The sequence below is a fragment of the Zalophus californianus genome, chromosome 9 (genome assembly GCF_009762305.2).
Source record: "Zalophus californianus isolate mZalCal1 chromosome 9, mZalCal1.pri.v2, whole genome shotgun sequence".
Lineage (NCBI taxonomy): Eukaryota > Metazoa > Chordata > Mammalia > Carnivora > Otariidae > Zalophus > Zalophus californianus.
This window is the reverse complement of record NC_045603.1, coordinates 123,411,899-123,424,977: the sequence shown is the minus strand read 5'-3', so window position 1 is coordinate 123,424,977 and position 13,079 is coordinate 123,411,899. Positions and strand designations below refer to the sequence as shown.

Here is a 13,079-nt window from a genome sequence, read left to right as displayed (position 1 = left end):
AAGGAAAAAATGGATCAAATGGTTAGTTTAGGAATGAATGAAACATGATCCTCTCATCATAGCCACCTTGAGTTAAATGTGGAAATCCAAAATAAGTAATTGGTCATGTAAAACCCTTCCCCAGAGCAAACAGAGCTTTGAATTCACAATCATGTTCCAAGGTAATTCTGCATCTTGGTTATCCAAAGTGCAATTTGATGTTGACCCAACTATGCTCGTTTTTGGTAGTTTATGCACGAAAAGCCAAGAGCAGAAGATTCAGTCCAGGCAAAAGGAGCAGATGAAGGAAGACATGCAACTCCTCCTTCCTCAGACTCCATCAGTACTGTTGCGCCCTCTGACTGTATTACATTAAAAACTGAAAATAAACAAGATCCCATTTGATCTTAATAATCACAGCTCACTTGGAGGAGGTTCTACTTTAAGACATCCTCATTTTTCTTTGGAATATGGCAGCTTATGCCTCTAACCATGAGATATGCTTCTAATTTTTATTAATGCTCCACATTAATTCAGCAAGTAGAAAATAATGATTTTTAAAAGCATTTCCTTGGACAACCCTTCCTTGAAGGCTAATAAGTCCAACTTCCATGATATTAAAAAATTATATTCCAGAACATTCGTGATTTGTTCGTTTTGTTTTGGATAAAACCTTGAAATATGTTCTTATGTTGTTCCAAAGCACCTGCGGATTTCAGGGTCCAAGACAAGTGACCACAAAAAACATGCCTATTATATGAAGAATTTATTTTTTTGTAAGTGTATTCATTACATGTTCATAATAAAAACAACATAATTCTCTTTTGATTCATTTCTTCAGCCTCCAACAATATCAGATGTACTTAAATACTATCTTGTGGAAATATGCACATCTGGAAATACTAAATTGCACCAGCAGTGTTTTTAATGACCACATTCATGCCTGTGCTCTGCTAAGGGCAGAAGTTTAAGACTGTATCTGATAACTTCCTCTCATGAATGGCCAGGGTTCAGCACGCTAGGGCTTCTGGAGCTGGGACTGAGTGTGGACCAACGCGTCTGGTTTCAGACTTTGGGGCCAAGGGAACTTGTGTCAAAGGCCTGGCTGAATACAGAATGCTAATTGAGGACAGGTCAGAAGTGCCAAATGCTAGTAGCAGATAGAAAGTTAGACTGGATATGAAAAAGCTGCCTGTGGAGTGATTAGACTCTGCCGCCAGTTCTCTGGAAGGATCCAAGACACCGGGAGACAGGGTGTATCATGGCAACATCAAGGGCTAGGTTTCAGGGTATGAATTCGAGAGCTACAAGAATTTTAGGCACAAAGACCAAACAGGGAACAATGATGAAACCTGCAGAGAGAAGATGAGAATTTACACAGCTGTAATGCAATAGTTTTCTATCTTGGCTGCACATTAGAATCATCTAGGGAGCTTTTAAAACTCCACATGCCCAAGCTGCATCCCAGACCAATTAAGTCAGAATCTCGGGGGGCTGGATTCAGGCATTGGTAGAACTTAAAGCTCCCCAGGGGTTCCACTTTGCAACAGAGCTGAGAACCACTGGTTTCAAGCAAGCGGTGGTGTTTGCCCGATTTAACCACTTATGTATCGTATGCATCATAATTCACAGATTAACCACATTATACTTAAGTATCTTTATACTTAAGGTGCACTTATTTTTTCAAAGAATTTTTTATTTATTCATTTGAGAGAGAGAGCATGTGCACAAGTGAGAGTACAAGCAGGGGGAAGGGCAGAGGGAGAAGCAGGGCGCCTGACGTGGGGCTCCATCCCAGGACCCTGGGATCATGACCAGGGCCAAAGTCAGACGCTTAACCAACTGAGTCACCCAGGTGCCCCTTAAGATGCACTTATATAGTCGATCTACACATTCATTAGGGAGTTCTGCTTATCAGATCGTAGTGCTCATCATCAAAGGCGGGGACCTCTGAAACAGACAATATATTCTCTCACCGTCAGAGACCAGTACAGAATAGCGAGACATTTATCCTGAAGAGACTACTTACATTGACATATATTTGGGGCTCAATGAAAGGAATCACTCACTATAAGGGGTGAAACAAGCTGCAGGGCTTATTTGGAAATTTGTAGCGTATGATTTCATCGGATAGGTAGAGAATAAGGAGACAATTTTAAAACTTCATGTTTATTTTTGGGATATCTCCAGTTTTTCACCTGATACTCAGAGAATCGTTTTGACCTCAAAGATCTTCTGAAATGGTCTCTGCGTCCTCAGGCCACACTTCGAGAACTGCCAACCTGAGGAATGTACACAGTGAAAGTAGTTAGGAGTACAGATCCATAGATGTATTTCCCACTTTTCTCCTTCACGCTCTGTCCTTCACTTGTGAGAATTTTATTTTTATGCCTTTTTCCCTTATCCTTTCTTTTTTTTTTAAAGATTTTATTTATTTATTTGAGAGAGAGAGAATGAGAGATAGCACGAGAGGGAAGAGGGTCAGAGGGAGGAGCAGACACCCTGCTGAGCAGGGAGCCCGATGTGGGACTCGATCCCGGGACTCCGGGATCATGACCTGAGCCGAAGGCAGTCGCTTAACCAACTGAGCCACCCAGGCGCCCCTCCCTTATCCTTTCTTCACTCAGTTGTGGTACACGATGAAGTCAGATTGAATGTGTGTATTCTGGGCCAGGTAGGAATAAATGCTATTGATGTAGATGCACAATTGTACTACAAAAAAGAGTCATAAATGCTCAGGAAAAAGGTCCCCCCAAATAAAGCACTAAGAAGTTGTTAATCTCCTTTTAAAACAAGAATAAGCGTCCCACGTGTAATATATTCCAAAATTCCTCAAAAAATAAGAGCAAGAGTCTCAAGTTTTTATTCTCATAAAAGCAAATGATGAAACCTGCCGCCGTTGTTTTAAGAATGTGGTTGGGAATATATTTTTTTCTTAGAGTTGGTACTCCTAAATCATCCCATAATAAAAATAGTGGTGTGGGGGAGATAGAAGCTTTAAAGATGGGTCTGTGTTTGTAGTAGAAATTAGGGAGTAAATGTCTCCGTTTTTGTGATTTACACTAAATTTACATCTAGAAAAATCAACTTATTTCACTACTTCATCGGAGATTAGTAAAATTAAACCACATGGTAAGAACCATTCCATTTGAGCTCATGATCTTATTTTTAGCAGTCCTGTGTGCTTTTCTGTATCCCTAACTCATTGTTTCCCCTCGATCTATTTTTAAATCTATTTTCTCTATCTACTTAATTTTATTCTGTTGCACTAAATTTATAAATTCATGTTTTTAAAACTTAGAAGCTCATTGTAGATTAGGAAAGTGGATGCTGGGGCTAGGTGGTAGGGAGAAATAGGGAGAAGATGATAAAAGGGTCCAGACTTTTAGCTATAGGATGAGTAAGCTCTGACGATCTCAGGTATAACATGATGAGTACAAATGACAACACGAGGTGTTCCCGCACTCCCTACAAAAAGATACCACGCGAGATGATGAATATGTTAATTAACTAGACGGGAGCGAGCCTTTCACAACATACATGTATATATCAAACCAGCATGATGCTCACTTTAAATATCCTACAGTTTTCTATGTCAGTTACACTTGACTAAAGCTGGAATTTTAAAGATTAGACAAATAAGTCCTAAAAATCATATTCACTATTTAATACTTAGAATGTTTGGCAGACTTTATTTAGGTCTATATTATATGATCAACTTGCAAATGCAGCGAGATATCAGAGAGTCACTATGTCATCAAGGTTTAGTTTGAGTAAGAATTAGGTGAAAATTTGATTAACCAAGCAAGTGCCAATTATTTTGGCCATTTTTTTTTTTTACCTAAATTAGTTGTGAATCTCCTAGAGATTATAACTGGAAGCTCTAACTAATTGAGACTATTGTATAAAGTCTCTTTCCTCCAGCGTGTTTAACGGAATAACAATTTTAGAACTGTTAGTGGTAGGACTAGACTAAGTCATTAGTCTCTCTTTGGAGTGACAAGTTGAACAACCTCTCTTTGCATTGGAAGCTTCTGAGGCTTCAGGCATATCAAGTCACTTAACCAGTTAGTTAATGGCAGCAGAGTTGGAACTCACTCCGTTCTACTACCTCTCAGTCTAGTGTCCTTTCCACTTTATTGAATGTGCTTCCAGGTTTTAACTAGATAGCGGACCAGACCGTCCTCTTCTGAAAGCAGAAAGAGAGCATGTTCATGGTGGCCGTAATAAAGCTGAAACTAGCATGGTGGACAAGCCAGATGTTCTATACTCATTCTAATGGAGAGGCAAGTATGATCTAGAAATCAGTACCTTGGGTACCTTCAACGATTGCTATAAGCTGTAGAGAAAATCGAACAGGGTCCTGTGACAGAGAGTAGTTCCACCTTGGTCCCAGAGATCGGGGCTTCTCTGAGGAGATGGGTTTACCTGAATGATATAAGAAGGAGGCAGCCATGTGTGGGTCTCCAGGGAAAGCATTCCAACTGGATAGAAGAGCAAATGCAGATCCCTGACACCGGAATGCATGTGGTGCAGTCTGGGGACATCAGGAAGGCCAGTGTGGCTTCCGCTGTGGCGCCGACGGGCAGCGTGAGGGGAGGTGAGGTCAGAAATGTGGCCAGGAGCCAGTTTTCACCAGCCCTGCACTCTGTGCTTATTTCAGCTGCACTGGGAGAAACCATTAGAAGATTTTAAGCAGCGGAGTGATCAAAACAAATTCATCCTTTAAAAAAGACAACTTTGGGGGGGCACCTGGGTGGCTCAGTCAGTTAAGCATCCAACTCTTGATTTGGGCTCAGGTCATGATCTCAGGGTTGTCGGATCGAGCCCCGCGTCAGGCTCCCTGCTCAGCGCAGAGTCTGCTTGTCCCTCTCCCTCTGCTCCTCCTGCCCCGCCACTCACGAGCCCTTGCTTGTCCCTCTCATATAAATAAATGAATAAAATCTTTAAAAAGAAGAGACAACTGGGTGCCTGGGTGGCTTGGTTGGTTAAGCGACTGCCTTCGGCTCAGGTCGTGATCCTGGAGTCCCTGGAATCGAGTCCCGCATCGGGCTCCCTGCTCAGCGGGGAGTCTGCCTCTCCCTCTGACCTTCTTCCCTCTCGTGCTCTCTCTCTACCATTCTCTCTCTCTCTCAATAAATAAATTAAAATCTTTAAAAAAAATAAAAAGAAAAAGAAGAGACAACTTAGGCTATCTGTGGAGATGGGACAGTAATCGTGAAGTGAGTTAGGGGCTATTGCTAAGCAGGTCATAAGAGAGGTGACAAAGGTTGGCTCTTGCCAGTGAGTTTTTGGTCTGGCCACAGGAGGACAGTGGTGCTATTCACTACAGTGTGCAGGACTGGGGTGTTGGGTGGGGGAAGAATAAGTAGTTCCTTTGGAGGCAAGTATGTTTGAGAATCCTATTGAAAGTTCATGGGGAGGTGTCTTGTTGGCACTACATGCAAGAGCCTGGAACTCAAAGACCTCAAATATTTAGGTCCACCTCAGAGAAACTGAGGGCAGGTAATCCAGGAGTAGGGGATAATTAATTACTCCCTCAACGCAGGTGAGAAGTGAAAATTTCAGGAGGAAAACCCTTAAGATGGCAGAATAGAGCAGGGCTGGGAGAAGAGGATTAAGAAATGGGATGTGTGTATGTTGGGGGCAGGGGTATCTCAAAAACACAGTGCAAACCCAGCACTTGAGGTAACCTCCTTAATCCCCAGCACACACCTCATATTGCATAATTCAGTGGCAATTGTTTTAAAGGGAAATATTGAAACATTAAACACAACACATTGAATTACATAGGTTCATTCAGTAAGTCACCAGCAGTTTATCCTATAGATCACTCTGGAAAGACATTTAATGGTAAGGAAAGAGAGTTTTATTATGTTAAATGCAGGTTGCAAGTACCAAAAAAATTATGAGCTATGCCTTTTGGGGTCAAATTTACAGTAGAAGAGATCCATGGGGGAATAAAAAGGTCAAAGGAGCCCCCAAAGCACCCTCTCCTCCTTTTGTTTGTCCTAGAATAGTCTGAAGTAGCAGTTTTGATGTAAGTTAAAATTACTGTGGCTCTTTATTAATAACAGATCTCAAGGATATTTTCAAGTCTATCTTAGCCAATAATGAGGGAAGACAAACGGTGGAGAAGAGAGTTCCTTTCAGCTCTTGTAGTTGGTCAGTTATGATATGTTTGAAATTAGTACATTGTCTCAGAAGGGAAGTTGTTTGGCCAATGTAAGTTCTTAACTAATGATAAAGTGCATAATATGTTAAAAAAAGGGGGGACAGCTCTTTTATCAAGGAGGGAAGAAGGACAAGAAGCTAGCTGATTTCCATCCACTGCTAGATTTTTTCCGAAATAAAAGAGGGGAGCTTTCTTTATTGGAGTGGCTCTGATTTAAATGAAGATCCTCCCTTCCTCCGCAGCTAGATGAATTAGGGCCACGGTTGATAACGGACTATTTACGGGAATAAAACGTGCGGAAAGAAATTGAACAGCACGACCATTTGGGTCAAATAGTACAGATGTGGGGAAAAATTGCTTTGTTCTTTCTCATGTTCCTCTGAATCAATAACCAGTAGAAATTTGTTGGAATTTGTTGTCACATGAAATAAAAAAAATAAATAAACTTAGTGACAACAATATCAGTTAGGTGGAAAGAAAATTCAATTATAAATGTGACTATTTTCATTTTGGGTTTTTTGTTTGTTTGTTTTCTCTATAGCATTTGGAATTGTTTCCTAATTTTATTTCTTGAGAAAAGCAATGTGTCTGGCTGTTATTTACCAAAAACACATGGGAGGTTTAGAGTGTACACACACGTTAAGAGTTTTGTTTTGCTGTTATGATTCACTGTCTGGCTAATGCACGCCATGATTATCCATATTTGTACACAAATCGTGTGGCCTTTTGTAATCAAAGAGGACACTGTTGATGGCAGGAGGTCTACACGGGGGTGTGATCAAGGGAGTTTTTTTTGTTTTTGTTTTTTTTCACAATCCTTGCCGTTAGATAAACAGTCTGGCCTTTGAAGTCTAGAGTGGCCACTCGAAATAGGTGATCTCCAAAATTTTGCCTTTTTTGTTTTGTTTTGTTTTTTGTTTCTTGGCAACATAACATATTTATACTCTGGCCGCCACCCCCCCCCCATTCCAGAAAGGTCTGCTGCTGTGTTAAGTTTAAAACAACAAATGGGACTGTTGCCTCAAATTGAGGATTCAGTACTATTGAAGCTCTCCTCCCTGCCTTCTGTTTTTGTAGACAGATAATAACAATTCTGAATACAAATGTAGCAACACAGAGAGCCCTTCTCTTGGCAGATTGGTGAGCATGCTTCTTTAGTTATAAAAGTAGCACTCCCGGAGTTCTCTAGTTCTAATGTCAATTTCATGAAGCCTTTTTCACAGTTTAGCAAAGACAACTTGGGGGTGCTGGGGGTGTTGGTAGAAGGGAATTGGAAACAAGCTAAAGCAAAGGATTAGTGGTGTGAATGCCAGTAGGGACTGCAGAAACCTCTGGTCCTTCCATCCAAAATCTGACACTAAGGTAGCTCTTGGTCTCGATTAGATTAGATTAGATTAGATTAGATTAGATTAGATTAGATTACTGGCTTCTCCAGAAAAAAAAATCACAGCATAACCAGGCACGTGGCTGAGCTCCCAGGGGCTGCCTCTGAAATGTTCCCAATTGACAGAGCTCGGCTTCCGCTGTCCCTGCCCTTTGCCTCTCCAACCCTCTATCCCACATTGAGATGACCTGGAGTAGATGTAGATATGATTTGAATTTCACATTGATAGCATTGATATAAAGGGCACCTTCAGATTTCTCAACCTCAGCACTATTGACATATTGAGCTGGAAAATTCTTTGTTGTGGGAGACTGGCCTGTGCATATAAGATGCTTAGCAGCGTCCTTGGCTTCTACTCACTAGATGCCAGTAAACCACCCACCCATCCCAGTGTGGCAATCAAAAATGTCCCTCAACATTGCTAAATGTCCCCTAGGGGCAAAATCATTCCCAGCTGAGAACCACCCAGTTATAACAAAGAAAACTAACATTTATTTGTCATCTCTGATGTGCCAGATGCGTATTAGATGTTTCATGTAATCCTGACAATTCTTTTTTTTTTTTTAAAGATTTTATTTATTTATTTGAGAGAGAGAGAATGAGAGCCAGAGAGCACGAGAGGGAAGAGGGTCAGAGGGAGAAGCAGACTCCCCACTGAGCAGGGAGCCCGATGCGGGACTTGATCCCGGGACTCCAGGATCATGACCTGAGCCAAAGGCAGTCGCTTAACCAACTGAGCCACCCAGGCGCCCCTGACAATTCTCTTTTGAAGTCTTCTCCCCTTTTCATAGATTAGGAACCTGAGGGATGGCAAGGATAATTGTTGCTATTTGTTTTCTTTTTTCTGTTTTTGTTGTTGTTTTTTAATTTTCCAGTACTTAACAATGAAAATGCTTTATAAAACCAGGGAAATTATTTTATACCTAGAAAAAACAGAAAATGTCATTTTTAATATTTTTATTTTTATCTATACTGTGAGTGTGTATTTTAGTCATTCTCTAAATTACAAACACTTAGCTTGAAAATTTGCCAAACGTATGAAAAACCAAAAAAATCACTACTGGAGGGGCACCTGGATGACTCAGTCGGTTGAGCATCTGACTCTTGGTTTTGGCTCAGGTCATGATCTTGGGGTTGTGGGATCAAGCCCTGCATTGGGCTCCACAATCAGTGCGGAATCTGCTTAAGATTCTCTCCCTCTCTCTCTGCCCCTCCCCCCTCAAGTAAATAAACAAAATCTGAAAAAAAATCACTACTGGATATTGACTTACCCACCTAAATTAAGGTAGCTTTCCCTTTCCTACCCTCTTAACACTGGACAGTGACCAAATTATCTTGGCTTTGTCATTTCTTCTGGTATCTGGCATGATAAACTGATCTAAAATCCTGCATGTATTTCTATTATCACCTTCCTTGCTTACACTTTCAATAGTCTATTTGTCCCTGATACCTGTATCTCTTAAATCACCTTTCTTCTTCTCTGTTTCTCTTTGTCTTCCCAGAGTCCTCAAGAAAACATCCCTCAGTTCCATTTGAAAGGAAGAAAAAATCCTATTTAATGTGTGCGAAAAATGCTGTTCCTGTAACAGGGACATACTCTTGTTTACTCTTAAAGAAACTACAGGAGCTTGGAAAGGCATTGAAATTGGTTTTCAGAATTTCCATTCTCCTCCTCCTCCTCCTTTTCAAACCCCAGTTGTTTTTTGCTTACCTGAAATCAACATTAGTGACTGATATTTTTCTATTGGAAGTATATTTTAGTGGCATTATATACTAATATGGGCTAGACTTGGAAAGCTAGCAATCATATATGTCATTGTCAGAAACACTGAAGGCTGATGTCCAAGTGTAATTTTTCAAAAATTAAAGCATGTTTATCGCAAATAAATGTACAATGAATATGTGTCAAAGATTTTTTTAATTTATTGAGGAAACTGGAAGGATGGTAAAACCAGTTTAAAAGATTATGGGAGAGACCTAAGTATTTATAGTCATTGAAAGGATGATACAGGGCTAAGATTGTTAAATTAGATGCAGAACTGGTTACTGCTGTACCAGGCAATATTACAGTCATTTGGGGGGGTGGTATCTTTTATACAAGATGGAAATCATTAGCATTTTTACTAGACGAATTTGTTTCTACTGGTCAAATTCATTGGCATTTCTATCAGCTTTCTACAAGTTAATATCTACCCTCACAAATATATAAAATATCCTAATGTGAAGTAAATAATGAGTTAAACAAAGGTTTCTAATTTTCCTAGCAAATTGGATAATCCTTGGTTGCCAGTTAGACACTTAAAACTTTTGGGAGGGTTGAAAAAATAATGTAAACCTACCATAAAAAGTTTGAAAAATACTAAATTTTTTATCTTTGATTGATTGATTTGAGAGAGAGAGTGTGTGTGTGTGTGTGTGTGTGTGTGCACAAGCCAGGGGAAGGGCAGAGGGAGAGAGACAATCTTAAGCAAACTCCCTACTGAGTGCAGAGCCTGAGGCAGGGATTGATCTCAGGACCCTAAGATCATGATCTGAGCTGAAATCAAGACTTGGATGCTTAACCGACTGAGCCACCCAGGCACCCAATATACTAAAATTTTTAAAAGGAGAGAAAAAAAAAAAACCTACCTTCAACCCACTACCCAGATGCAACCACTATAAATAGAATTCATGTTTCCTTACAAGTTTTTCTCTAAATATGTTTAACAAAGTGGAGTCACTATTATGAGAAAAAAAAATTAGTAAGCTACTCTTTTTCTTTTAATTACTCTCATATATCATATGTATTTTGTTATATAATGAAAGTGTCCTATAAACATTTTAATGTCTATATAATGATTTGGCATTTTTGATTCATTCTTTCCACTCTTTTTTCTAATCTTAAAATTATTTCTTTATTATGAATAAATAATGCATTTATGAATTTTTCAGAGTTACAAAAAATACATAGAAAATAATATAGTGGCCAATGGTGGAGGTACAACCTAGTTTAAGAAATAAAATATCAGTGGGGAGCCTAGATGGCTCAGTTCATGATCCAAGGGTCCTGGGATCAAGCCCCGCATCAGGCTCCCTGTTTCTCTCTCCCTCTGCCTGCCTCTCTTCCTGCTTGTGTGCTCTATCTTTCTGTCAAATAAATAAGTAAAATCTTAAAAAAAAAAAAGAAAAAGAAATAAAATATCACTAATAGAGTTGCTCCATCCTCCAGGAATTCTTCCAGATGTACTCCTTTTCAGATGTAACCACTCTCCTGCATTTAGTACTTTTTCATATTTATTTCTATACTTTCACTACCTATAGAAAGCATATAGTTTTTTTGCACATCTGCAAACTTTATACAAATTATATCCTAGGTTCTTAAGGTATAAAGTTCCTACAACTTGCTTTTCTCTGCGGACATGTTTGTGGGGATTTAATCCATGTAGTAACTTATAAACCCTTTACTCTCCTTGCTGTAGTGTCTCAAACCTTGTTTATCCACGGTTCCTGTTGCTACACATTGCATTTGTTACCAGGTTTTTACTAACATGCCCAGTGTTGCTAGGGACATTCTGTTCCTACACTTCCGTGTGGTTATGTGAGGGAAAGAATGGCCAGCAAAGGTCATTTGGTGGTCATTAACAACTTTGCTGCCTTCACCTTTCGCAAAATCCTGAACATGGCTGTACCAATTTATACTCCCACCAACAACATCTGAGAGTCTGGTTGCTCTGCATCAGGGGTTGGCAAACCTTTTCTGTGAAGGACGGGACCAGAAATATTTAAGCCTTGGTAAGCTACATGGTCTCTCTCATAACTCCCCAACTCTGCTCCTGTTACACAACAGCAACCATCAACCTTACATAAATGAACGAACATGACCGTGTTCTCGTAAACCTTTGCTTGGGGATGCCGAAATTTGGATTTCAACTAATTTTTGTGTGTCGCAAAATACAGTCTTCTTTTGATTTTTTTTTCAGCCATTTTAAAACGTAAAACACATTCTTAGCTTGCAGGTTAGGCATGATGGGTAGCTGGTTAGGCTGTGCCAACAACCCCTACTTGATGTCCTCACCACGATCTGGTATTTCAAATACCTTAAATGTTTCTACCGGAATGGGTGTGAAATGGTAAATTGTGATTTTCATGTGTATTTCCAACCAGCAGTGAAGTCAAGCATTTTTCATGTTTCTTGGCCACTTGGGTTTTTCTCTTCTGTGGTTTATTTATTCATTTTTCTTCTCCTTATTCTTTTATATTGTGGGTCTTTTATTTATTGGTTTTTAGGAGCTCTTTCTCTCTTCTGGATAGTAATCCTTTGTTACATGCTTTACAAACATGTTCTTAGAGTATAGTGGTTATTGTTCCATTTTTTAAAAGTCGTCTTTGCATGAAAAGATGTTTTCAGTTGAAATAAAATTAAATTTATCCAAGTGGTATTTATTTGGCTGTGTGAAAAAAAATTGTATTTTTCATGCACAAGGAGAATGTGAAAGGTGACCACAAAAGAAAGATATCACTTTCTTGTATGCAAAGGAGGAAATATTTCTTCATCGGATGTAGGCACAAGAATGTTCTCGCTTGTGTTCCAGACTTTTTTCACAGTCTAGTAGTTTTCTTGAACCTGGACAGCTCGTCCAGTTGTGCAATCTGTTGTTCTATAGTAAAGAAAGTATCCTTAAGCACCGATGTAGCCAGTGTTGCCCGGAAGGCTCCATCTGACATTGATGAAATGTTAGTCGCTTTCACAAGTTTGCAGGCTTCGCTCTTGCAAGCCAGCTGACGTAATTGGAAGGAGAAAAAGACCCTCCCACTTGCGTTTGTTAATTGACTTTGATGAGCCTGTCTGCGATGCCTAAGTGGTTCCAGAACAGAGAGAACTGTTATAATCTGAAGAACTTTTAGAAAGTCACACTGGCTGGCTAAGAACGCACACCTTAAGCCAGCAAGGAAGAGGAGAGCAGTTGATATGCCGGTCAGCAAAACAAGACTTGGCTGCCTTGAGCTTTTTTATTGAGTTCTTGCCCCTGTGAAGCACATTCTTGCTCCCTGGAGAGCTGGGTCCACTTGGAACGGGGCTGGCATGCTTGACAGACGCCTCATGTCTCCTCAGACTAAGTACATCATTCCTGGGGTAAGCAGGCGGGCAGGGAGGCAGGCCAGATGCACGGTGTGGTTTAAAGAAAACAGGAATGTCCTTTATTGTTAGCGAGCTCAAGTTCAATCAGGTTCGTTGCTTCACTTTTTAAAAGTTTTGCTTATCTTGCCAGAAATGTCATTTGCAATGTGATTATGTAAATGTTCTGGGGGGTTTAAGCAAGAAAAACTGTAACTCTGGTTTTAAATTGTATGTAATTGAGATCAGTGTAGTAGCTTGCAGGAAAGAGAGCCTGGGAGATGCTGGAAAATGGAAATGCTTTCTCCAGCTGCGGACGGTCAGTCACTTGTTGCATTGAGCATCATACTGACAGCCCGGCCACTGAGCTGCCTTTTTTTTTTTTTCCAGAAGCCTTTCTATGTAAATCAAGATGATTTGACTTCCTGCATGGCTGCAAATTCAGA

The 13,079-nt window shown here is 40.0% G+C and overlaps 1 protein-coding gene across 9 annotated transcripts in view; it reads left to right on the top strand.

The window, feature by feature from the left end:
- CACNB2 (calcium voltage-gated channel auxiliary subunit beta 2) overlaps positions 1-13,079 on the top strand; it is a 389,518-nt gene that overhangs the window by 192,256 nt on the left and 184,183 nt on the right. The window contains exon 1 of one of the 9 annotated variants that reach the window (XM_027594131.1): positions 12,419-12,651. The exons of the other annotated variants lie outside the window; for them this stretch is intronic. Coding sequence (XP_027449932.1) covers positions 12,601-12,651 — 51 coding nt within the window. The 5' untranslated portion in view covers positions 12,419-12,600. Of the gene's footprint in view, positions 1-12,418; positions 12,652-13,079 lie in introns of those variants that run through there. 9 annotated transcript variants of the gene reach the window in all.